A 26505-nucleotide genomic window follows, 5' to 3' on the forward strand; every position below is an offset into this window, starting at 1 on the left:
ATCCCCCCTTGCCTGAATTTTAAGCTTTGCTTTAAAATGTTTACTGAGGGATTCTCTCTTTTGGAATGTGTGACTACTTTCATCAGGTGTCTCCTTGATTGGGTAAGCAGTGATCACATTTTCTTTTAATTCACCAAACCCCATTTTACAGTCATACAATCTGCTCAGCTACCACTTCTTGGTATTTAACCTTGAAAACCTACTTTATTCTGATCAGCTGTCTCTGATCATCAGTGTTTAATGATCCTCATTGTAAAGCGCCGGAGGTGCTAGGGCATGTTTTTGTAACGAGCACAGGAATTTTTATTTCAATGTATCATGCTGAGCCATGTCCTTGCAAATTAAAATTTGAAGCCTAACATGTTCACAGAGACCTCTGATACATACAGCTTCGCGGTTTTGACATGCACTATGTACATATTTAGTGTGTATCTATCTGTATATGAGATTCCTCAAGTAGATGTTAGATAAATACATTTAATGCATTCCCATTTTTGTAATCCCATCTCCAGAAATCTAACAGCAGGTTTTCTTCTAAGGTACAGAAAATTATACGTTTTGCTAGGGGCACTTTCTGTGTCAGGATTTTCCGATCTCTTTCCAAAGGGAGAGTGGCTTTAGCTTCATTTTGCTATTCCCCTTTTTCCTTTCATCATCAGAGAAAAGATTTTTAGTTGGCATCACACACAGTAAAATGTTTCACCCAGGCATACAGAAATAGAAAAATAATTGAAAAATGATGTTAAGCTATGAAAGCAAAGCATTTAGTACACAGAAGAGAAATGCTAATGTTAAAATAGATATATTTGATCTGGAATTGCTGTTAGTGAATAGGCTACACGTAATAAGCAAACGGCGGTATAACTTGATAAGTTTGAATTTGACTCCTGAATGTAGTATGATAGACTTTTCTTTGTGCATCCTGCTATACATCAGAGCATTAGCATCACTTTCAGAACTGTCACTGGAAATCTGATTTCCAAGTGATCTGAGTTATCTGGTATGTTGTTACTTCTGCTAAGAGGTCAAGTTGATATAGCATAGTGTATTATAACTGCTTTGTGAACCAAAACCAAGTGTGGTGATATGATATTTCCACAGTAATTGCTCATACAGAGCTTAGGGATATTTCCCTACTGTGTGGACATCTCGGTGGCCCTACCTTGAATTTAAGTGTCAACAATAAAACTTTCAGAACAAAGGGATAAAACAGATATAGTGAAATGTCAGAAATAAATTATATTCACCCAAGTGTTTGAAAGCAACTTGAGTATGAAATTGCTGAACTGCCAACCGAAAGGTATAGCCTGTTCCACCTTCTCCTCTTCAGCAGTTGGGGAGATTGAGGTATGACCCATTTGGCTTTACAGAAAGAGCAAACTACGGCCTAAGAAAGAGGAAGAATAATTTACTGGAGTGATCACGAGGTCTGGATACTTAAAATTGTAGTCAGGCAAGTTATGGCCCTTCTGTTAAAAGTCTCATCAGTTTGTCAGCTGGTAATTTCCTGTTTCTTCCTGGATCCTGTAGTTCCTCTATGCTACGTAGGTTCCCCCCTTGCAGCAATTCAGCAAGTGTGGTGGCTTAGTCAAAGCTTCTCTTCTGTATCAGCCTCTAGCCCCTGAGATTCTTCGCCAGCATGTTTCCACTTATTTCCTTACGTATCTTCCTTTATTTGTTGTCTCTTAAACATAATGATACATTGTCAAACTACAGAATTCAAACTAAAGAAAATTCAGTAATTTTTTTTTTTTTTTTTGGCTCTTCCACCAGACAGACATCTGCATTGCTTACCAAATTTGTGTGGATGTATGTAATTTTCCTGCAAGATCATTTACATGTTTTAAGTCGTTCTGGTTATAACAGCCACTTGTGATTGTCAGACAAAGATCCAAGATCTGTATTCTGTGTTTAAAATGGCCTCAGCGTGCAAGTTATGGAAGGTGGCAGGTGTGATGCTACTTTTCAAGAAAAAAAGAAAAGTTTAGGAGAAACTACTGATCTACAAAACTGCAAGCTTGAGTTTGTAATGGATGTGTCAGAAACCACAGTAAAGAACAGGCTACTATTGGGCAAAGAGTTAACATTTCTTTCTTAGGGAGAAGTGTAGCTCACAAATATGAGTTCTTTGAAGGAATCACTGAGTAGGAGGTAAGCTATATTGGCACTGATGAGTCTGCTTGATTTTCTGAAGTGAGTTTAGTAACGTCCCTCATCCTGAATACTCCTGAAGAACCTAAGTTGAGTTAGGAAGATTTTCCGATTACTATCCAACTGAAAGGTAGAAAAGGGGGAGCAGAATAAATAGTCAGGGTTTGGGTCTTTTTCATTTTATCATTAGCATCCTAGTGAGATTTCTGCTGTGACCTGTATATTTTCAACATGTTCTTAAGTTATCTGGAGAAAAAGAATGAGATTAAAAAGGTTGACTTGATGATTTTCAGTGTAGTAAAAAAGAACACAATGTGAAGAGCTGCAGAAGAATCTTGTGGTATTGAGTGACTGAGTTGAATACACAGCAAATAAAATTCAGTGCTCAGAAGTGTAAACAGTCATGATGGAAAACAGCCTTAAGTTTATATACGTAATGAGGGGTTCTGCATTAGCATGGCAACAACATAGAAAGAGGTCTTAGAGATACTGCACATATCTGAAAATTTCCGTTTTTTTAAATAAGTTGCCAGGTAAATGCTTAGTTTGGATTAACAAAGTCAGTCTGATTTGGGAATTACTGGGCATAGGTAGGGAAATACAGGAGCTATAATTATGTCAGCATGGGCACATGCTGCATCTAGAAGTTGGGTATTATGTCCTGTCCTGGTGAACCTCCTCAGGAAGGATCTGATAGAATTAGTATAGGTGCAAAAAAAAAAAAAAAAAAAAGTGATATGAAAAGGTTCTTTAAGTGGCATAATTGAATAGGATAGGACTTTTCAGCTGGAGAGAAAGGGACAGATTGGGAAGGAGGTTGTTGAGCTCTAAAAGATCATAAATAGCATGAGGAAAATTAATATGGAATGATTAGTTTCCCTCAATACCAGAGCTAAGGGACACCAAATAACTTTCAGATAGCAAGTGGAAAACAAACAAAATGGCATTTGTTTTTCATCATAACTCTTTGCCATGGGAGCATTTGGATGCCAAAATACCACACAGTACCACTGGAGATGTATTTGCCACTGGAAGCTGGGCAGAAGACACACAAGATAAACAAACAGTTGAGTTTGTTTTGTTCATGTGTCATCTCTAGGTTCTTGCTGCTGGAGGTGGAATGTTGGTGTGGATGGGCATTTGGTCTGTCTCAGTGTGAAGGACAGCGTTTGCTCTTTGTTCTGTTTTTCCCAGCTGGGTTATGCTCCCTAAAGAAGGGGGAAGGAGGGCAAGGAGCGATTTCTCCCCGTTCTAGAGCTCCTGTGTATTGTGAAGGAGAGGAGAGAGGCCTTTAGAGGTTGGGGGGGCTGGAGTGAGGTGAAGGAGGGAAGGTGACAGCAGCAGCCTATGGCTGAAGAAGAGATCCAAAGAGCCTGTGGTAGAGTAGGAAATGGAGACCTCTGCCTGGCCAGTGATGGATAGCCTTTTCTTGGACCAGGTAGACCTCTGCAGTTCACATCTGCCCTGCAAAGGTACAGAGACTCAAGAATAGCAATTGACGTGTCTCTTCAAGCAACTTTTTTTTTTTTTTCATTCAAATTGTTAATATTTTTAATTACAAGGTTACCTAATTATCCTGGTTTATAGTTTAGCTTTTTGCTACGTTTAAAAACTTTCCATTCTTCTTTGGGAGCTGAACAGAAAGCGTTAATGAGAAGGTCTAAGCAGATCCAAACACAAAGCTCTGGCTACCTGAAAAGTAGCATGGACCCCTGTGCATTAGTTTTCATGTACCCGGAGAACACTTTAGCAAATAATTTCAGGAAAGCATTTTTGGTGAAAGTTTGTACTCCGTGTCAATTGGGACTAAAATGTGTGGTAATTTAACTTCAAAAACCCTGTATGAGGTGGCGCTAGATAACTTCATCATATTAAAAAGTGGTAGAGTTTTGGGTGTTGGGTTTTGATTTTGGTGTGGGTTTTTTTCAGGAAACCAGAGTTGTTAGATTATTATATGAAGATCCAGAGAATTTGAATAATTTAAGTTGCAAATATGAACCCAAAGTTTCCTTAAAATTTACGAAGCAGTGCCAAAGCATCATGATTATCTTGTGACGTCAGTACTATGCTTCTGGGAGCCTGCAGGCACTCTACCACTTTTTACTGTGTCCTCCAGTTCTGGCATTTGCATTTTTCCACACCATCCTGGTTCTGCCTGTGCATGCCTGGCTTACAGCTCTTCAGAGGAGAATCCTTTTTACCTAGATACAGATGGTAGTGAAAGACACTTCTTTTTTTGCTTGCTACTAGCAGCAGTTGAACGTAAATTTTCCCTCCTTAATTAACCAGCTGATGAGAACCTTCTAGTGTGCTGTTCGTTTGCTCATTGCCATGCAAGTAGCGTACCTCAGAAAGTGGTGCCTCTGTTGAATCTGCCCTTGTCCTGACATTGTTTCCATGCATCTTCCAGCCAACTCTAATGAGTCAACTTCATTTTGTCTGACTGATTTTTTCAGCGTTCTGGCTGATGTGGCCAAAGTTAAGGGTATGGTTTTTTTACACTTTGTACTCCTGGCTCTTCAGGGTTATTTGTATGGCAGTGCGCGCTCTACTGACTTAATAAAGCTTGTTTTTCTTCTCTAACCTTCAATTTTTTTAAAGCTTGTTTTGATATATGCTCTGTCTGGCACACAGTAGAGGCTTGAATTGTCTTGAATTCTTTGATACTTCACTGAATTTTGTTGTGGCCCAGCTTTAGGGGAGCTTTAAGCAGAAACATAAATTACAGCAGACAACAAAGGGAAATGTAGAAGGAACTAGAAGTGTCTTGAAGAGCAGCTGAAGGTGCAGTAGCAAACGGGGAATGTGTATATTAAACTTCCTGCTTTTGAGAAGGAAGCTATGGAAGGGAATCAATGGATCAAAAGCATAAATTTTAAGAAATTTCTGTGCAATTCTGCTTTGTACCAGTTTTCAATGGTAATGATGTTGCAATGAATCTGACCCTTTGGTCTGTTCTTTGCCTGTAGCACTAACAAACCATGTGATTGAAATAAACTACAAAAAAAGTAGTAATTTACACAATAGAGTTTTACTTTTTTTCATCTCTAGATGAAAATAATACCACCACAAAAAGACTTTAAATGCATTTTATTTGGGTTTGTGTATTCGAACATTAAGGAAAAGCCATCTTTAAGGAAGACGATGCCACCTTGATTTTGTCAGCAGGTTTGTACACCCCGTTATAAAATTTTACCTATTCTACAAAAAAACCTCATGGTCAGTGCTTACATTTAGGATGAAAATATATCCTTATATAAAATAGGGTTGTTTTCTAATTCACCTGTCCAAATGAAGTCTTTAAACACAGATTTTTCATGTATATAATGATCTGTAGAGAGTCAGGTATTTCTCTTGAAAGTTGCTTTTTGACAGAAATGCAGTCTGCAGGAAAAAACAACTTTTTTTCCAGAAAATATACGTAATTAATTTTTTAAAATTTTTTTTGCAGTATTTAAACTAAAATCTTTTCTGTCAGCTGCATTTCGTAGCCATACCATGTCTCCTTGAACAAGCTGTGGTCTCACTGAGTGGGTTGCATACGTCGTGGAATTTGCACGACTGCAGTCACTGTCAGAAACACTGTCTGCAGACAGCTGGGCTAGTAGGAGAGAATTCGATGAGAATTGTGAGCTACAGATCTCACATAGCACTGTGGACATAGTGCACATAGCATCCTGGACAGACAGTGCTCAAAATCCAATTACATTCAGTACAACCTACTGTAATATTTTGATTCCTTGATAATGTATATTTTGCTTTCAGTGTAACTGGATTATGTTTTGTATTCTGAAATAATACGGATTAAAAAAATTCACTAAATTTTGTGTGAATGTCTTTGTTGTGCAAAGTCATAAATCAGCTAGCTGTAGAAATTTCACGTTATACCTATTTAATAAGAGAGAACTTTGAAAATATAATAGTAGCATTTTGAAAGCTAGATTCTCTTCCAAATGATTGGCTGTATAGGCATTGGCACAGCAGATACCCATGTACCCCTACTCTTGGTGAAAGCCTATTTTAGCACATTTCGGCGCAACAGGTACACAACCGGTGTGATAAAAATGGACCGAAAGTGGTGACACCTTGTTTGCTTCTATGAGTAGCCATACTAGCTTTCTGCTGTTTTCCTCAAGTCTTCATATTTGCTTGATTTAACTGCCTTCATGAACAGTCTTACTGTAGATGATAGTAGCTAGCTAGTCTAGTTTGAGAGTGAAATGACCTGCTTATAGTTCTTACACACTAAGGCTGTTCATCTGGAGAGTTAACACTTAGAGGCAAGTTGACAGAGTACTAGCTATCTTTTTGCTGCCTAGTAGCCTTCCATGGACATTCACAAAGCCTATTTTGAGGCTAAATTTCTAAAGATTTTAGTTTCTACTCATGAAAATACTATTTTTCAATGTTTTTCAACAAATTCATTGTTTGGTGAAGAAGTAGGTAGAAAAGGCATTGATTCAGCTGTAACATTCCTTGCGGGTATAAGTATTTACGGAATAGGTGCTAGATTCTGAGCTTCTATAATTTGTGCTGTGTGAATTCTTCCAGTATTTTCTTTCCAGCATATGCTTGGTTTCCATTTAATTTCAACACATCCTTTCCCAAAATGTAAGTGCTTGAACTTTTGAAGTCTTTCAAGGGAAAATGGTAACCATGGTTAGCATAGGAAACATTATATGCTTTTTTTTTTTATTTTTATTTTTTTTCGTAGTGTGACCTTCTTACTTCCCAAATTAATTCCCTTACTCTCAGTTGGATTTTGCACATTCAGAATATTCTTTTGGTACTCCACGCACCCATGCCTTCCAGGAGGGAAGAGGTGATGTCAGTCTTAAGGCGCATAAAGGAGATTGTCTCATCAGGATTGTGACATGGGGATGAAGAATACTGGTAGTACAGTGGATATGCAAGGGATAGTACAATGGGTAGATCCTCTAAAAATAAAAGTAATTTTAGAGATATTCATATGTATTGGTCATTTGGTAAATTCTAATGTGTGAGTGGAAGAAACTCCCATAAGCTGAACTGACTTTTGCAAATTGAATCAAATAGTGAATTCTGGGAGATACTTCTCTTCAGTGACTGCACAACTAATGCAGTTAGACATTTGCGAATAACTCTTTTTAAGTTCATGTGAACTAAAATGTAGTTGTAAAAGTCATTTGGCATCTTACAAAACACAGACATTTAAAATACCATTGAATTTATTTAATCAGTAAAGAAGCATCAGGGGCATTATACTGTGTTTGATTTGTGTCTTTTTAAGTTTGTTGGTATGATTTCACAATAAGTAATACTTTTTAGAATGATCTTTGCAATTCTAAAGATTCTGCCAGAATCCAAATTGATTGGAATATTGACGATTTTTTAAATTTTATTTTTATTTTTTGGATTTTAAGTGAAATTGAGCTGGTGATATATATAGTTACTGACATAACTTCAGACAGCATTCTTTTTGAGTATATAATAGGATAACGTTAGTTGATCTGACAGTGGACTTGCACTGAAAACTTAGTACTGACTTCAGTATGTGGTTACAGCAAGTGACAGCTCTTGAGCATAGTGGCACCAAGTGAATATTTTTCTTTTAGAAAATGACATTGTTTGAAATTAAAATGAACAACGTCATTTCACATAACAAATGGTTTCCTCTTTCTACGAGGTTAAAAGTTTAGCTGCTGCAGTGTTTCACCTCAGTTAGCAGCGCTGGCATATGTGTGTTTACGTATTAAGTCACTGTCAAGTTCATGTAATTATGAAGGGTTATGTAAGACCTTGAAATTAAGTTTGTGCTATCTGTAAACACATAGAAAATATTATTCTGGTGTCTGTCCTCCCCTGCTGTTTCAACCTGTAATGTTGTTGTTGAATTTGAGTGATTGATATGCTTTTAGTACATTTTATCTTTTTCCCCGCCCTTTTGAAGAAATAATAATTGAAACAGCGTGCAACACTGGGTTGAACTTCAAAAATCACTTTCAGTTTGGAGTACAATTGTATGTTAAGTCTTCAGCATGTTAGGTTAAAAACATGAGTACGGATGCTGTCAGAAATACTCTCATTTAAAAATACTGCTGATTTAGTTAAAAATAATAGTTCTTAGTCATTCAGTGTACATATTCCCATTCCATGTGGTGCTAAGGTCAATATTCAATTACTGTCTGAAATTGTAAACACTTTCTATATTTGTGCAGTTAAACCTGTTTTTATAGTCAAGGGTTGTAAATACAGTGGTAACAAAGGTAAGCATAACCTGAAAACCCTAAACTGAAGGATAACTCTTTAGGTCTTGTTTACAAACATTGAAAGAAACACACAGTGAAGCGTATATGTGGATGACAGCTATGTCTTTTCATACAGGCCCAAGTATAGTTATTGGCTAAAAAGGAGGAACAGGTCTGAAGAGTGACTTAATTAAAATTGGTTGATAGGATAGCTGTTGTTGGAAATACATTTAAATGTATACTCGTGGACATTTAAAAGATCCAGCAAATTTCAAAACATCTTGTTGGCTTATTATTCCAGCAGATACTGGCCTGTGAGTCTATCTGGTGTATTGCTGCCAGCAATTTCATATATTGAATTTTCACAATGATTTTTATACATTTTGACATTCACAGAAAACTTTTAGAAAAATAAATACAAGTAATAAAGCTTATTCTATTCAAAAGGGAGAAGGGGGAGGGAATCACGGAATTGTTGGAGTTGGAAGGGACCTCTAGAGATCATCTAGTCCAACCCCCCTGCCAAAGCAGGATTGCCCAGAGCACATTACTCAGGACTGCATCCAGGTGGGTCTTGAAGATCTACAGAGAAGGGGACTCCACGACCTCCCTGGGCAGCCTGGTCCAGTGCTCTGTCACCCTCACCATAAAGAAGTTCTTCCTCATATTTAAATGGAACTTCCTATATTCCAGCCTGTGCCCGTTGCCCCTCGTCCTGTCACTGGGAACCACTGAAAAGAATCTGGCTCCGTCCTCCCTCAAACTGCCCTTTAGATACTTATAAGCATTAATAAGGTCTCCCCTCAGCCTTCTCTTCTCCAGACTAAAGAGCCCCAGCACTTTGAGCCTTTCCTCATAAGGGAGATGCTCCAATCCCTTTATCATCTTTGTTGCCCTTCGCTGGACTCTTCCCAGCAGTTCCCTGTCTCTCTTGAACTGGGGAGCCCAGAACTGGACACAATATTCCAATTGTGGCCTCACCAGTGCAGAGTTAGAGGGGAAGAATGACCTCCCTCGATCTACTGGCCACACTCGTCCCTATGCAGCCCAGGATTCCATTTGCCTTCTTGGTGACAAGGGCACATTGCTGGCTTATGGATAGTTTACTCTACCAGGACCCCCAAATCCTTCTCCTCAAAAGTCCTTTACAGCAGGTCCACCCCTAACCTCTATTGGTGCCTTGGGTTCTTCCTCCCCAGGTGCAGGACCCTACATTTGCCCTTGTTGAACCTCATTAGGTTCTTCCTTGCCCAGCTCTCCAGCCTGTCCAGGTCACACTGGATGGCAGCACAGTCCTCTGGAGTGTCAGCCAGTCCTCCCAGTTTGGTATCATCAGTGAACTTGCTGAGGATACACTCTCCTCTCGTCCAGGTCATTGATGAATATGTTGAACAAAACTGGACCAAGTATTGACCCCTGGGGGGGACACCGCTGGTTACAGGCCTCCAACTCGACCCTGCTCCATTAATTACAACCCTCTGAGTCCTGTCACACAACCAGCTCTCAGTCCACCTCACTGCCCACTCCTCTAGCCCACAATTCCTTAATTTCCTAATGAGGAGGTTCCGGGAGACAGTGTCAAAAGCCTTGCTGAAGTCAAGGTAGATGCCATCTGCTGCTCTCCCCTCATCCAGCCATCTAGTTATAACATCAAAGAAGACTATCAGATTGGTCAAGTGCAATTTACCCTTGGTAAATCCATGTTGACCACTTCCAATAAGTTCCTGTTCTTTAAGATGTTTGGAGATGACATCCAGAACAAGTCGCTTCATTACCTTGCCAGGGACAGAGGTGAGATGGAAGCAAGTAGTGTTTACAGAAGACCAAACGTATCTGATTTGTCTGAATTGTCATCACTGCTTGTTTTCCTGCCAAAGGAGAGGTATATGTCTCAACCAGAATGTCTTCTTACAGATACCATATTTGAAAATATTTCTAAATATGAATATTAACATTTATACTTACAGTTCTCAAAAATTGAGTATACTCTTAAATCTTAACTCATTGGGATTTGAAATCTGGCATTATTAGCATTGTTCTTTGTTGATTCCTTTCTTTATTAGCAGCTTGAGTAAATTCCCAGCCCTTAAGCAATTTTACGTACAACGCTTGCCTCTTAGCTGGATGCATATACTGTTGTTAAGGCGCTTTTCTTCTCAGTAGTTTTCCAGTTGCTTGCTAATGGGTCTGATCTTTTTTATTTAATTATCCATAAAGTAGTTGTAAGGTCAGGACTATATTCATAGAGTAAAAAAAAAAAACCCTGACATTGTGTCTGTACTTCACAGTCCAGAGACTGTGAAGACAAAAACCTTTTTAAATGATGATGAGTCATAGGACCTGCTCCATGCCAAAACGATTCTTTTGTACTTTTGCAGTAGGACAAGATAAACTAGGTTATATTTAAGTGACCATTAAAATAATTTGACTTATGTGCTTTAAAAGAATAGAACAAAACTTCTGCAGTCTTCCTTAAACACGCTTACATTTGTGTATTTTTTCAGTGAGTCGCTAATAAGTCAATAAAGAATTTGCTTAGAATAGTGCTATAAACCACTTCTAATATATTTATTCAAATAAATAAATTCTTGCATAACTAAACAGAATATTAATTAAACTTCAGTTAAATTGATTCAGGTTTATTTATGAAGATTTTACACTACTTAGCGGCCATGATATCAAATGTAATTTATAGTATTTATAAATTTATAATATTTGTACATTTATAATCAAATGTAAAATATTGTGGAAAATTACTATTTCAAAGCACTGTATTAATCTTGGGGGGGAAAATGGGGGAGCTGCGCGTAAACAGCATCAATGTTGAGTCCTGGCATTTAATAAGTGGATAAATAAAAATTTTCATAATCACAGTAATAGATAACTTGCCATGTTTACTTCAGATGGATTATTGCAGAAAACTTCTCTGTTCCTTTATTCAAGTAAAATTATAAATTCCCCAATTTGTCATTTTAGCACACCGCTTCATTTTCCACCAGTACCTGGCCCAGGGGCTGAATCTGTCTCTCTAACCTTTGTCTGTTTCGTCGTCTTAGATTTCAAAGTGTGATGTGATTGAATCTGAAATTGATGTCTCAGCCTCATAATGGCATTGTTACCTTAGTGATGGTACTGTAGAAAATTATGGAAAAGAACGCTTTACCTACTAACTTGAAAAAAAATGTGCTGTTGAAAAAATGGAATAATTTAAAAATGCAAAGTTACAACCTAAATTAATGAATTGTAGCAGAGAAAATTGAGAAAGGTGATCCAGTGTGCTAATGTTTAACTGTTGCCAGTATTCAGAAAGAGCAGCCCTTAGCTGCCTGGACACCTCAGTCGTGTAGTTTGGTAGGAAGCACAGGAAAAGGTGGTAGGATTTCCACTTGGCTGTTCATTATTGGCTCTTGAAGCAGGAAGACTCATTATGTAGGAAAGTGTCCTGAACGTACATTTTCTGAATAGCAGAACTGCCATGCAGCGAGGTGAGAATGAAGCTTCTGGGAAGGGAATGGGAGGAGGGGTTAGATGTTTGGGTTGGGGTTTTTTCACTGCACTAGGGTACTGCTCTCAGAGGAAAGTGATTCATTAGTTATTTCTAAATTTATCTGAGTTGACAGGTCTTTCAGAAGCCTGTAAAACTCCCAAGACCACTCCACATATCCACATTGCTCTTTCAGGCTTTTAAGCTAAGACTGCTGTCTGTAAATGTTATCTGCCCTTACATCAGATAATGTAGGAGTCCTCCTTTGAAAAATGTAGGAATCCTTCTTTGAAAAACACCAGATTACTTGTTCATCTGACTTTGCTGACAAGGCAGGTGTTATGTATAGAGGTGGCTGGGCCATATGGCTAATGAGGATGCCCTTGAATGTACTTAAAAGCACAAGCACAGTGGAGGTGTCTTTCCAAGAGCAGTGATTTTATCACACCAGACTTGATGTTAAAGCCTCTGCCAGCATTAACAGGTAGTGCAGTAAGAGCAGATCTGTAGATGAATTATGTTGAGGACCCAGCGTGTATACTATATATGTTTCAGGGGATTTTGGTTTTGGACTAGGTCCAGTCTGGTCCTGTGGGGTGAATGCCCATTGGCAGTCTTGGGTGTAATTGCTAGGTTGGTTTGATTGGAAAGGAATTAATTCAGTTCATGCACTGAGGTCACTCTATGATGTGAACGGAAGTACAGGTGGTGGGGCAGATGGGAGTCTGGCATCAGGCGCATCCAAACTAAAACACGAATGCGGACGCACACCTTGACTCCCATCAGTCAGGCAAATTTGGCCTCGACTCCATCTGCTGAATTATTTCCACAAAACAGTGTAAACATAGTTAGTGTGTCTGTACTCCGGTATTCTTCATCCTAGAATACCGCCATCTAATTACATGGTGGGTGGCAGCAATGACAGTGCTGCTACTGTTTGCTCTGAGTTTAGAGCTTGGAGATTATTTCCAAGGAACCCTGTGCAGTTCTTTACCCAAAATCCTTCTACTTTTTTTTTTTTTTTTTTTTCTGTGCATGAGGATCAAGACTTTGAATATAGAAAAGCTCTGTAGTGTGCCAGTTTAAAGAATATCTTGACTTCCCGTAGATGCCATCTTGTTTCCTTTGAAAAGAGCAAAATTAATTTAAAAGGTACTTTCTGTACAAATTGCAGGAACCATTAATGTTGACAGTAGGGTATGCTAGGCTCTTAAAAGAGCAAAACAGTGATGTGGAGATCTTCTAAATTGCCTAAAATTCATTAGTTTTCAGGTTGGAACAGAAGTACAACTCTGGGTGTAGAGCCTATGTATGAAAAGTATGGAGTACCTTCCATTATTCAGAATTGTTTTCATTTCCTGACTATTGCTGCTTCTAAAAATATTTTCTGTGCCACAGCATGAAAAACAATATTTTACATTCCAGTAAGGGCTTTTTGCCTTGTGACCAGTCATTTTAATTTATTTTTGCTATTGATGTATCAGCCATTAAGATACAGAACAGGCATTCACTAACTTGCATCTAATTTTCTACCTGAATTTAGGCCTCTGAGCATAAGGGACCTGGGGGCTTACAGCACCCTTTTAGTGTAGTAGTTATTGTGTACTATGAATCTTCTCGTGCATTAGAATTATGTTCCTTCAGCTGTATAATTTTATCATATGTAGTTTCAATAGCACAGCAGTATTCTTGGCTTTGAAGCTTCGACTGCATGAAGGAGTCCTAAATATCTTTCTTGTAAGCATGGTAGTGGTGGTAGTAGTAGCAGTAGTAATAAACTAAATAATATGACACCATGAAAGAATTCTAAGTCTTTTCCTGATAGGTGTGGTGGTGGGAACATTGGTGGTAGTAGCAGCAGCGGTAGTAAGAGTAATATGACTCTCCTTGCGGGTTTACAGTGGTGCTAAGGTCTTAGAGAAAATAAATCCTGGGGATTATGCTGCTCTGATATCTTTGAGGTTTAGAAAGTGTGGCATTCAGTATACTTTTGTAATTTTTAATTATGTATCCAAATTTTATTTTTGCAATACTAACTTTAGGTATGCAGATGGAGAAATTTAATTAATTTCTCTGTGCTTCCATTTCGCCATCTGTAAATTTAACTTGAATTCACTTCAAGAATAACTTTTAAATAAGATGATACTTTGAAGTACCAGAGAGGATGAGTTATTCAGGATATACTTTACATTGTGACAGTGCTTGTGGAAATACTGTAGAATATATTTGATGGCAATTAAAGTTATGACGCTTGAGGAGTGCTCACATGAAATATAGTTTACATCAGTGTCCCAGTAGCTGTTACATAACTGTGCACTTGAGGGCAGGATAAGATGTATTTACCTTGTGGGTTATTATTATAAGGATTTCTTAATTAAGCTTAATTTCTCACAGGAGGTGCTGAAACAGCTACAAGGAAGTATTGAAGATGAGGCAATAGCGTCTTCTGGACAAATTGACTTACTGGAACGACTTAAAGGTAAATCTAGAATTATGTTTTAAGTAGGTTAATTTGTTTCTCAGTTGTTTTTTTCTTTGGGATAAAATTTTCTAACTCAGCTGAATCTTCCTTTCAGTGCTGACTTTGATGGTTAGGCATATCTCAGTGACTGTTATTTTTGCTAAGCATTTTAAGACACATTCTCAAAAAAAATTTTCTATGCTGCTTTTATGCTTTTGCTGCTGTTACTCTAGGGCTTCATACTAATTGCTTTTGATATAACTTACGATTATTTGAGTTCTTCGGAAAAAATACATTGGTTTAACTCAATTATGGATTAGTTCCACTGATTTTCTAAACTTGTTTGCATGCCATGCCTTCTCTATGTCATACTACTAGAATTGTGTCTGTAATGCTGTGGATTGATGCCCCCTTCCCTGGAGCATGTGCTGGAATGTGCACCATCCCATTATATGGGATCTGCAAAGCAAGCCCGGACGACTGACTCCCTGTAAACGTTCATTATCCCTACCACTGAACCGGGCATATCATAGGGGATGCCTACATTTAAGGATCCTGTAGTGAACAGAGTTGTCATCATTTACATGACAGTGAAGCATCTGGAGGATCTCTGAGAAAGAAGCTATTAGGAAGTGGGCCACAGGAACAATTCATATGACATTTGTGCAAAACCCTGCCTGTTTCTTAAGTCCTCTGGGAGAGCGGCAGGCAGGCTCATGTGGGAATACTGCTCTGATTATCAGGATTGTGGTTTCGCCATCTGCTTTAGATGACTAGTATTCTCCAAGTGTACCATTAAGATTGGTTTTGTTCACATTATGTTCTTTTGTGGATTTCCATGCAAAATATTTCCATCACAAAATCATGGATTTGCTCAGGAAATAGGAAACTGAGATAGAAATGATCTTTCAAAGTCGTACGCTGAAAATGTTTGTTCTTTGCTATCCAGAACTGAACTTGGAAAGTACCAACTTCCCTGGCGTGAAGTTAAGGCCAAAGGTGTCCATGCGTTCATATGGGAGCCGGGAAGGGTCTGTGTCAAGCCGTTCAGGAGAGTGCAGTCCTGTTCCCATGGGATCATTTCCGAGAAGAGGATTTATGAATGGAAGCAGAGAAAGCACTGGTTATTTAGAAGAGCTGGAAAAAGAAAGGTAAATTTCTTTGTTTGTTCATCCAGTACGGAATGACTTCTGATTTTAACATGGAAGTTTAATGACACACTTAGTATTTGGCTGTCATGAGTATGGTTTTGACCACTAGTATATTTATCTTGACAGGTAAGGAAACTAGGAATCTGCATTATATTTAGATGCACGTGCACACCAAAGAAGTCTTAAAACACATCATCTGGTTTCTAGTGCTTCTCATATATGCATTTCATTGTTACTCTTTGTTGGCTGAAGGTTATTTTGTTTTGATCAGCAGATTGTCAGCATCTGAAATATATTTCGAGAGAGGGGGTGGAGCATCGCAAACACCTCCGTAGCTCCTCATCACTTTTGATAAGTGCTGAAACTGTAGCAATGTGATGGTGCAGTTTCTTTCTCTTTTTTTGCAAATGGTTGTAACAACCATAGCTGGTTGGTCATTTATTTACTATTAGCGGATGTTTACCTAATGATTCTGCTCTCTCAGCAAAAAATGTCAGCTAAACAAAAATATTTACTCTTATCTTCAAGATGTTGTTCCCATCTGATGGTTTTGCGTTGACAAAATCATGGAATTTCTTTTCTTGGAAGGTAGTGGTATCCATTTAGTAAGAAGAACGTATTTTCAGGACATAATACAGATTTGTAGCACTTTATCAATCATTTACAAAGGAAATGCAAAGTAAGACGTGCAGCTGTTTCCACTGAAGACGTCTTCATATCTTAAAATGAACCTGACTGAAATCTCGGATATTTTCAGAGGCCTGTCTGTAAGACAGGGTTTCCTAAAGATTTGGTCATTGACAGCTACTTAAGGGATGGGATGTCAAACCGGGGGCTGCAAAACCAAATAACAGCAATACAGTATTTTATGACTTACAGTTGTTAACAAGCAAAAAAAAAAAATTCACTTTGGAGTTGTAATACAAAAGTTTGGTGCGTAATAAAGTGGTTTGTGGGCAGCCCTTTAGAAACCTCTCCTCTAAAGGGCCTTTCCTGGTGTTCAGTAAAGTTTGTGAAGTGAGGACCTGAAAGGTCAGTTTTCTTCTGAGGTATTATGTCTAGGTCCCTTTCTTTTCATTCTATCAGTAGAATGAAATTAACTTCCCATAGGTCTGTATTAAACCTCTTCTAACAGCCACTCTATTTTTTCATTTTCCTAGTCAGGATCACGAATCATATTTGTTCTTTTGCATAATATCAACATTCCTGAGGAGCTGTATAGGAATATTTAGGAATTTGGGAATCTCTTCCCACTTGCTTGTCCTGGTCTTCAAGAATATAAAGTGTCTATCATATTCCATCTTAACAAAACAGTGTACTTGTTTGTATTCTTCCAGTGCTGTTTTTTACCACATGTGATACTAAAATCCTGAAGTGTAGTTAGGACTTCTGCTTATGATTCAAGTGAACTCCAGGTTACTTGGAACAAGGAGTATTAATTTATAGCAGCGGGAGTTCTTCAAGGTGGTTAGCACATCTGATTTACGATCTGTGGTCTTTTCCCACTCTTGTGGATTCTAAGGGGATAGTTCTTTGGACATTTTTCTCATCGATAAAGACAGCTTAGGCAGTGAACTGGTCTTTGTTCCAAATAATGCTGAAAAAAGGGATAAGGATATTTTAATTTCAGATGAGCTTAGGCAGTGTTACTGCCACAGCTGATGGGGTGAAGATTTGTGCTGTGGAGAAGATGATCTGTAGAGCCATGGGAAGATGACATCTGGCTTCGTTATTAGTGAAATGATAGATAATCCAAACTGCCCTATTCTTTATGCTGTTTCAGGGGACATGTAGGGCATTCATGGGGACCTCGGGTAGCCAAATGTATCAGAACTTGGTGGGGGAGGGTGTAGGACCATGCATCTGAAATCACTACAGTTTCTGGAAGAAAATTAACCACTTATTTTCCTGTGCTTTGTGCCTGAACTTGTTTGGCATACTCACTAAGTTTCTGTGTTTCTAAACATGTATTATTTGCCAGTAGATTCTTTTGGCACTTAAATGGACTTTCAAAGAACTCATGGAGCTTGAAAAGCCTCAAAATATTAAAATTATTTAGAAAAAAGTAACATTTTTTGGAAACCTGCAGCGGGGAAACATTTCTACTCAGTATCTTAACACACTGACACAATATATGCTGCTCATGTGCAACAGAGTTTGGGCGAGGACAAAATCATGTAGTAACTGTATCAAATTGGCAAATTCATGACGTTTAATAAACTAATTCATTAGATATTTATTAGTGTAAACAAGTAAGAAACAAGAAAAAATTGCTAAAATTGGTTTTGCATTTAAAAAATTATTTAGCTTGGCTAAAAGTGATCTTCTGAGGGAGAGAAAATTAATCAATTCACTTACTATGAGTGAAGATTAAACTGTCTGCCTGTTTCTCATTTGCTTAGCTCTCCTCTAATAGCAAAGTCAAAAAAAGAAAAGAGAAAAAAGTGGGGGGTGTATGTTTTTAAATTGCCAATTTAGAATACACTATTCATTAAATATCTCCTTTCTCTCTCGGTATTTTGAGGTGTATTTGGTAAGACACTGTATCAACAGCAAAAACTTTTCAGAGTATGCTGCAGGTTACTTTCTGTGCTGGTTTGCCTTTTGCAGTTTAGTTAATTCAGTAATTTCACCTGTGTAAATTCTGTAATTTACCACTAAAGATGACAATCTTATGATGAATTTTTTATGAAAATGTTTGTATGCCTTGTTTATTACTTCTGGTTTATGCCACTCCTTTTTTTATTCTCTTAGTGTTGATTTTGAGCATTTTCTGTCTCATGACTTCTTTCTCCTCCTACTTTTCTCTCTCTCTGGCTGACTGTATGACTGACCTAAATCTTTGCAGCATCTATCAGCAGTGTTTTATTTTCAAGATTTTATTTTGTCATCTACCAACTAAAGTGAAAGTATTATTTATAATTGTAAGTTGCATAATGCAAGTGAAGTAGAATATAGTTTATTTCCCTTCTCCCTTTTAACTGGGAGTAACATTGACATAATTATGCAGAGAAAATTTCTAAAAGAAGAAACTAGTTTTCTGCATTCATTCAGCTTCATATATTGTTGGGGGCTTCAAAAATACCACATAAGAGAAGTCTTTCGAAATACCCACCCTTCAGAAAAGCAGTTCAAATTGGAAAATTATTGTTAACTTTTAAATATAGTGTCAAATTCCAAAGCTTGCTTCATTTGCCTTGCTGCATTCTCACTGAACTTGACAGTGTTAAGACAGAGAATAGAATTCTCTCTGATGTAAATAATTTTGGAGTATAAAAAAGATGGAATAATTGTGCTGGGTTTTTCTATCTTTTTTTTTTTTTTTTCCCATGATCAGTAACAGCTCTCCTACCCTAAATGCTCTCCTAACCTCAGGAAGTTCCAGAAGGCTGGGAAGGAGCTATACTTGTGGTTGGTGTAGTATCTGATAGTAATGTTAAGTGCAGGGAGCAGCTTATTAGACACATCTGCAGAGACTTGCTGCTTATTTTCAAGGAAATTGAAGTGCAACCTGCTGTAGTTGTACCAACCCTTCAGGCTGTAGGCTGAGAGACCTTGACCGAAGAGATATTGTTGAAACCTGAATTCTCATGGTGCAGTGATTCCAAACTAGTAATCCCAAATAAAGCATTACTCAGAAGCAAAATGACACTATTAAATTAAAGGAATCGCCCTCAGGTCATGTGTTATGTTGTTTATGGCACACTGATGGTTCCGAAGTTCTTTTCTTGCTTCTAGCATCTGTTGTGCTTGTCAAAACAGATTGAATGACACAGTGTCTCACAAACTGAATACCCTATATTTTGCAAGGGGGACTTAATCACATATTCACTTAACTGAAAATAATCCCTCTGGTTTCTGCTACCAAGCCTTTGACATCCAGAGGCAGAATTAGTCAGTCCTTTCAGATTTGCAAATCCTCATATGGCAGAAGTACTTTTTCTAAGGATTGCATTAATTATGCTTTTGCCAATTTGATTTCACAAACTGGACACAACCGGTACATGAGCACCTGAAGTGGTAAAAGGAATCCATGCAGAGCACCTGCTTGTGCAGAGATCAGGCACCTGCAGTATGTGTTAAGAGGATGGGCAGGTGGGAGGCCAAAAAAATTACTTTCCTCACAGAATTTCCCTGAGCACCATCTATTAGCTTTTCCCTCAGTCTGTCTGCAGGACTTAAGGAATTTTTGCCAGTCCCATCCTTGTGGCTGAAGAATTACCCCTTTCCTGTAATCCTGCTACAGTTACCAGCAATGGTATGGTAATTGTTGGTTGTTGCTTCTTTTCACTGATTTTGATTGTAAACCTGTCTGATGTAAGTAAATGATGTAATGTGTAGTCTTGACATTCTTAAAACGGTTCTGTTTTCAACGTCACTGAATCAAATCTGGAAATCTGTCATTTTAATACATATTTTGAGAAGTGTTACAACAATGAACACTATATAACTACACTGATAAAATTTACACTTATATAAATGTAGTTCATGAAGGATTAATAAAATAGTATGTAAAATTTCTGTTAGATTTTTTTTTCTTGGTAATCTGCGTATATTAATCTTTTTATCTTTCTCATATACTACTCAGGTATGCAACATGCTTATGATACCCATCTAAAATGTTTTAAACAGCTGCAGTGTTTATAACATTTGATGGAAAATACTCTTTTAAAGTATTTTTAATACTTGTAGAAGTAGCTTGATTTTGTGTGCTTTACCATGGTTTTGGGATGGGTGACAAAGTTAGTAAGGAGACACTGCAAAACTGAATGAGATAATTTGATTCAGTAATGTGATTCAGGGACGTTTATTCTCCTGTAACATCCAGGCCTTTTTTTAAATGTAGTTTGATGGTACAGAGCATATTGTCTAAAAGAAGCGGGATACAAGTTAGCACACTGGTTTTCACTTTCACAAAATACCTCTTAGCTTTAGATTTCAAAATGGTTTAGTTGAGGAATGTATGTATTTTCCTCTTTTATAGATGTGTACTTGATGTACAAGAAGCTAACAACTTTCTCTTGGACAGAGGAGCGAATAGGACGTTTAGCCAGGGCCATGGAACTGCACCCACCTTCTCACATGTCTTCTTAGCACCCTCTTCAAACCTTGTTTCTCATTTAACATTTTTTTGGGGTATCAATGCCTATTCTTCTGCTTTTAATAGATCTCTTCTGCTTGCGGAGCTTGAGAAGGAAGAGAAAGAAAAGGACTGGTATTACGCACAGCTTCAGAACCTGACTAAAAGGATCGATAGTCTCCCCCTTACTGAAAATGTAAGTACCTTCAGTATGTTTGGTCATGTATCTGGTGCTGTGATCTCTGTTTAGATGCTGCATATATTTTTATGAATTTGGCGGCATTCTCTACTATCATTTTAATTTAAAACATCTTTTATTCACTATGTAAAGCTAAATTAGCCTAAGTAATACATTTTAATATATAATTTCACACATTAAAATTCATACCTATGAGTATAAATGTCAATGATAAGGAGGAGCACTGAAAAGTTATGACAAATGAATTACATATCAGTATGCTGCTTCTTTAACTCTAACCCCCAAAGGTCTTTTCTCTGTCTGTTCTGTTATTTAGTGGATTCTTTTAATTTTGAGAACAGTATTAGCCTAAGAGACAACTTACATAGGAGCTCTTAATTCATAACAGCAAGTAAAGTGGTGCTGTAACCTATGCAGGTATTACTGCTGTAAGCTTTTACCGTGATATCGCCAAACTATTTACAGTCAAGTCACCATTATCTGGGATAATGAAGATGTCTGATATCCCAGGTAATACAAGTTTTCCTGTTGCCAGACCTCAACAGCTTGGATATATTTGCAGTACATTCCTTCACACGTACAGTGTTGGGAAGACCTGGTTGCCCATTTGTATAGAGTCATAGCTAGTCAGAAAGCAATCAGCCTCCTAAAAGTGGGAACAGACAGTGGAAACGCTTCCATGGCTGGGGTGAGGCAAGAGGACTTCAGCAAATCTAACACTGAGTCATGGCTGAGCTTATCAGAGCACCAGAAGGAAGGGGAGGAAGATCTGAAAATGATCTTGAAGAAGTGCAGCCCATTCCCAAAGGCACTGTCAGCGGTATTGGTGTCACTCTATTGTAGGTTTTAAGATTGTTTCGCCAGTTTCATAGGTATTGAATTGACTTAGCTCTTCTTATGATGAGAAGGCCTTACTCAACATCTACTCTAAATCTCTTTCGTGATAATTTATATTTATTACTAGTTACTCCAGCCACAACAGTATGACAGGTCCTGTCCTTTTTAGCAGCGTTTTACATGCTTGTAGATGATTGTCTCTTTTTGACTCTCTGATTTGACCTTGCTAAAGTCTTCTGGGAGGACTGCTCTTGGAGACCCATTTATTTGCAAACTGAGTAATTGTCCAAAACCAGTGCTTTGCTCCTGCCTTGAGAAATCTATTGGTTGGAATGTCTTGCCTTAAGCTGTGTTATTGTTCCCGAGTTGAACACTTGTGCATTCTTTGCAGAATAGTTAAAAATGGGGTAGATAGCAGTAGTATGAGTACCATTACTACGTGCAGTAGTTTGATACCTCTGAATATTTTTGAAAATACTGATTCAGATGGCAGACATAACAATTTTGTTGGTGTGCTGACATAACACTAGTAGCCAGATGTTTCAGGCATGTAGTGAATGATACTGCATCAATGTCTACTATATTTAGTTGTTTGACAAAACTTGCAGGTAGTCTGTTGATTGAACAACGTTATGTGTTCTTGTTTTTAATAATGCAGTGTCATTTTAAGGATCTGTTACTGTGTTTTGCTTGTTTATGAAGTTTGGTGGAAAGTAATTTTTCTTTCATTCAGAGAAATACGTAGCTGACATAAATGTTATTTACTAAAATGCTTTCTCCGTACTTCCATTTTCAGTTCTCCTTGCAAACAGATATGACCAGAAGGCAGTTGGAGTATGAGGCAAGGCAAATCAGAGCAGCAATGGAAGAACAACTGGGCACTTGTCAGGACATGGAGAAGCGAGCACAGGTATAGTTTGTCTTTCATTATTAGAAGGAATGGAAGAAGTTTTCCTGCATTTTTATTACATTATTGGTAGTTGTATCTTTAAACTGTGTGTGAACACAGAGGTACCTTGGAGATAGATACTAGAGATACTAGATTTAGTTAGACTTTCAAATACGAAAATGGGAATCAGAGCATAGGAAATAACTACTCAGCAAAAAGTATCCTCCTCTGCCTGTTTAAAAGAAGACCTGTGAGTAGGCAAAAGTAGACAATTTCTTCAAAAGAAAATATTTTTAGTGATTATTTGCTTATAATTTGTTAGCATTTTAGTTTCAAACAAACATGTATTTGCAACTGCTTTATTTGGCATCTGTCATGCTTTTAATTTTAATTTAGAATAAAATCCAGCTACTATTGCTACGTTTCCTTAACTAGAAACCATGTATCAAGGAATAATCTTTGAAAACAAGGTATTCAAGTAAAATGTAATTTTACTTCCATACGTATCTGGAATTTGTTTGCTCTCACCAAGAGTTGTTTTGCATTCATGATGAGAACATGTACAATTCTATATGCAAATCATGTTGCACACATTTGGAAGTATTAACTTAGAATGTAATTGTGTGGAACCTGTAAATTGAATAATCAGTTGCTTGCTGGTTATAAAAAACTATTCCCTCACAGTAGCAGAGCAACAATTTGAATTATTTATTACCATTTATTTCCAGAGATGTTAAATAATCAGCTTGGTAAGATAATATGTTTTTTTTTTAATGGTGAGTGTTACAAAAATAAGTCCTTTCAATAAAAGTTGACACTATTTTTCTCACTAGGTTTACTCAACAAAAAATTTTGCTACAGAAGAAACATTTCTAATTTATTTTTGTTGTAATTAGAAAAGCTGCTTTAATTTTTAAAGTGAATGATTTAGTTGGACTTTTCAGAAAATTCATGTGGTTATAAGTACTTAGCAAAACAGATATCCTGCAATTGTCAGTTATGTTGATAAAGGCTGTGCAGGGATTTGTCTATATAGACATACTCAAACAGACCCAAGTTTAATCCGCCTGGATCATAACTGGCTCTGGTCTGGAAGCCGTATGGCTGTGTTATCAAGGTTAATCAGCAGTGGTGATAAACAGCATTAATTCAGCTGTGCACCATGTGTCAGCCAGTCCCGAGTGAAGGCAGAGCAGACTTGGGATTCTCTGCGGGTGTCTGGTTAGCCCTCTTGCAGAAGAAAGTGTTACAGCATTGACACTAGAACTTCTGGGAAGGTTCTCTTGCTGCTAACAAGCTTAAGCTAGAGTACGGTGAATTAAGCTAAATAGGTTGGGTAGGCTGCAGGTGAAATTCTAAATGCACCCAGGCAGGGAATAAATGAAATTTTTCACAGAAAAAAATTGACTGTAGTTATATCACTGTGAAAGTAATTAGGTTGTCCCTGAAGTAGCTTCTTCCCTGCCTGCTCTTTTTAAATTTTTCTGGGGGGGAAGATGCTACCAAAGAGATGTGGAAATATTTTATAGTTTTCTGATTTAATGTTTGTCCATGGGTTTATCACAATTGTTTTAGTCTCTCTATATATGTGTATAACACTTGCATACTCACAGAAGTCACAGTGTTGTGAATACATAAAGATGATCAAATCGGAAGTAACTACTTCTGCATGTGCTTCTTGTGAATTTGACTGGTGATTCGCCTTGGTTTCATTTTACCAAGGACAGGTGCCAAAACTGTGTAGTTCATTGGTGTACAAATACATAACAGCAAATTCTGGATTATTGCACTGTGATGTTTATATGTGCAAACTGGAACATTCATATTTGGCAAGTATAGTGAACTCGCTAGTTTTTCAGTTTTCTTTCTGCTCTGTATTTTCCTTCCACCCTAACTGATTCTGACACACAATAACAATGCAAAATGTAGATCGAAGTAAGAGAACACTTCACCTGTATGAAGGCTGGCATCTCCATATTGTCTCTTATGTATCTTTACTTTGAAAAAAAAGTTAAAAAATCAACCTTTTAAAAACAAAGTAAAATTATGTATTTTTAGTTTCTAGAAAGTTACTATTTGTCTATCACTGTGAATATGGAGGAATTTTATTTTTTGTTAGAAGTCCTACTGAAGCAGTGAAATCCAAATAATTTGTAACTTTAAATGTTGTTACTTTATCCAACAATTTTATGTTAATAAAGGTGATGAGTAAATACAACAATGACAATATACTATGAAAAAACATGAATAAAAAGTGATGTTTCTTACATAGGTTCAAAAGGTAAAACCATTCCTGGTGTTTGTTCGATTCTGTACCTCTGTTTTTGTGTGTTTGCCCTTAGGCTGCACCCCTTTATGGCAAGACATGCATTCCTTTTTTCTGCTTGTACAGTGTTTAGAACAAAATGTGCTCCTGGTTAACAGAACTCCTTGATTTCCCTATAATAGAAGTAATGAATTAGCAGAATGAAGAATGGTCTGATGTGTAAATCTCTAGAGTAAAACTGGGAAAGACGGATTAAATTCCTGTCCCTTTTGAGGGCTCCATCAGTGATACTGGGCAAACCATGCAATATTTAATTTTTTTTCATCTGCACAAAAATATTTCCCCATATTTAGGGATGTATATGCAGATATTCAGATTCTCTTGATGCCCTTTATGGGAGAAGTTGCTGGTTATACAGAAAGAAACTCAATTTAGGGGAACTTCAAGTCATTCTTAAAAACAATGAGAGACATACTCTGTCAGTCATGCATCATGTCACTAACGCACAGTTATTTCCAGGAATATATTTTTATTATCTCTCTAATACTTAAGAATTTCCTGATCCAGGAGCAAAGGGAGTGTGTGAATTATTCATTTGCCTCATATTTTGCTGAAGCTTCTGTGTATGCAGCTTTCAAATTTTTATTGGAATTTTTTCTGATACATTGCTTTATTAATTCAAATCAAATTTATAGTTTAATGTTTGTAGCTTTGCATCTCTACTTAATGCAGACTTCTGTGATGCTTTTCCCATAGCTATTTGTGATGCATGGTAAGGAGTTCTTTCTATTTTGTGATTATATTTTCTTCTGTATTTCTAAAATTTCTGGTTTCTATTCCATGTGTATCTTTTGGCATTAGCACCTTTTAAAAGTTCATCTTATCACACATATAAATGTGTCCATTTTATTAAGTTGTCCATCAAACCAAAAAAAAAAGTTATTTAATCAGTTTGATCTTCTGTTCATATTCTGGTACTATTGGGCTAATTATTTTCGGCCCACTTTTAAAGTCAATTGATACTAACTTATTAAATTATCAAGCTCATACAGGGATATATAACTTTATACCCTTACTGTTTCACAGAATCATGTGCTTCACAGTACAACTTGTATGGAGTGTGCGTATCCAGTAACATTTGGGGGTTTTTTAACATTCCCATTCCTAACCACAGAATGGTTGCAGTGGGAAATGAGTAGCAGTATGGCTGTAAAAGACTCTGATTCAGAGATGTCTGTAAAATCCCAGACAAACCAAAGAAGCAGTACGTAGTTTTCTTCGTACTTAGCCTGTTAAATCCTTTGAGATTTATAGGAGCAGAAACTCTTCAGAGGCTGTGTATAAGCAAAACTCCCAAAGCATTATGGTCGCTGAATATAATAGCAGTCATTCAGGATTTCATACCTTCAAGATGCTCTGCAAAGATAAATGTCTCTCAAATGTCTGTAAGGCAAGTAGAGTCTAACATTTGAGATGAAAGTAAAATAATTTGCTGAAGATCTACACAGAATGCCAGTCTCAGAAACAGGAAAAATGTGCAAGTTAACTGGAGCATTTTTTTTTGTACCTGAATGTGTACTGTGTGATGACCTACTATGTCCAAATGAGTATCAGTTTTATTAAAAACCCAGCTGCCTTTTCTTGTTTTGAATGTTTGCATCCATGCCTGTGTTTAATTATTAAGAACACCTAAGTTACCACATGAGTGAAATAGTTTTGTTTTGTAGTCAGATGTATTTGGAAAGAACTCTTCATACTGT

At 37.3% G+C, this 26505-nt stretch overlaps 1 protein-coding gene across 1 annotated transcript in view; it reads left to right on the top strand.

Moving 5' to 3' along the window:
* Nucleotides 1-26505, top strand: part of APC (APC regulator of WNT signaling pathway) — a 93182-nt gene that overhangs the window by 36993 nt on the left and 29684 nt on the right. Inside the window, exons 3-6 of the mRNA XM_074166773.1 lie at nucleotides 14257-14341; nucleotides 15273-15474; nucleotides 20642-20750; nucleotides 22387-22500. Coding sequence (XP_074022874.1) covers nucleotides 14257-14341; nucleotides 15273-15474; nucleotides 20642-20750; nucleotides 22387-22500 — 510 coding nt within the window. The remainder of the gene's footprint in view (nucleotides 1-14256; nucleotides 14342-15272; nucleotides 15475-20641; nucleotides 20751-22386; nucleotides 22501-26505) is intronic.

Source organism: Numenius arquata, chromosome Z (assembly GCF_964106895.1).
Source record: "Numenius arquata chromosome Z, bNumArq3.hap1.1, whole genome shotgun sequence".
Classification (NCBI taxonomy): domain Eukaryota; kingdom Metazoa; phylum Chordata; class Aves; order Charadriiformes; family Scolopacidae; genus Numenius; species Numenius arquata.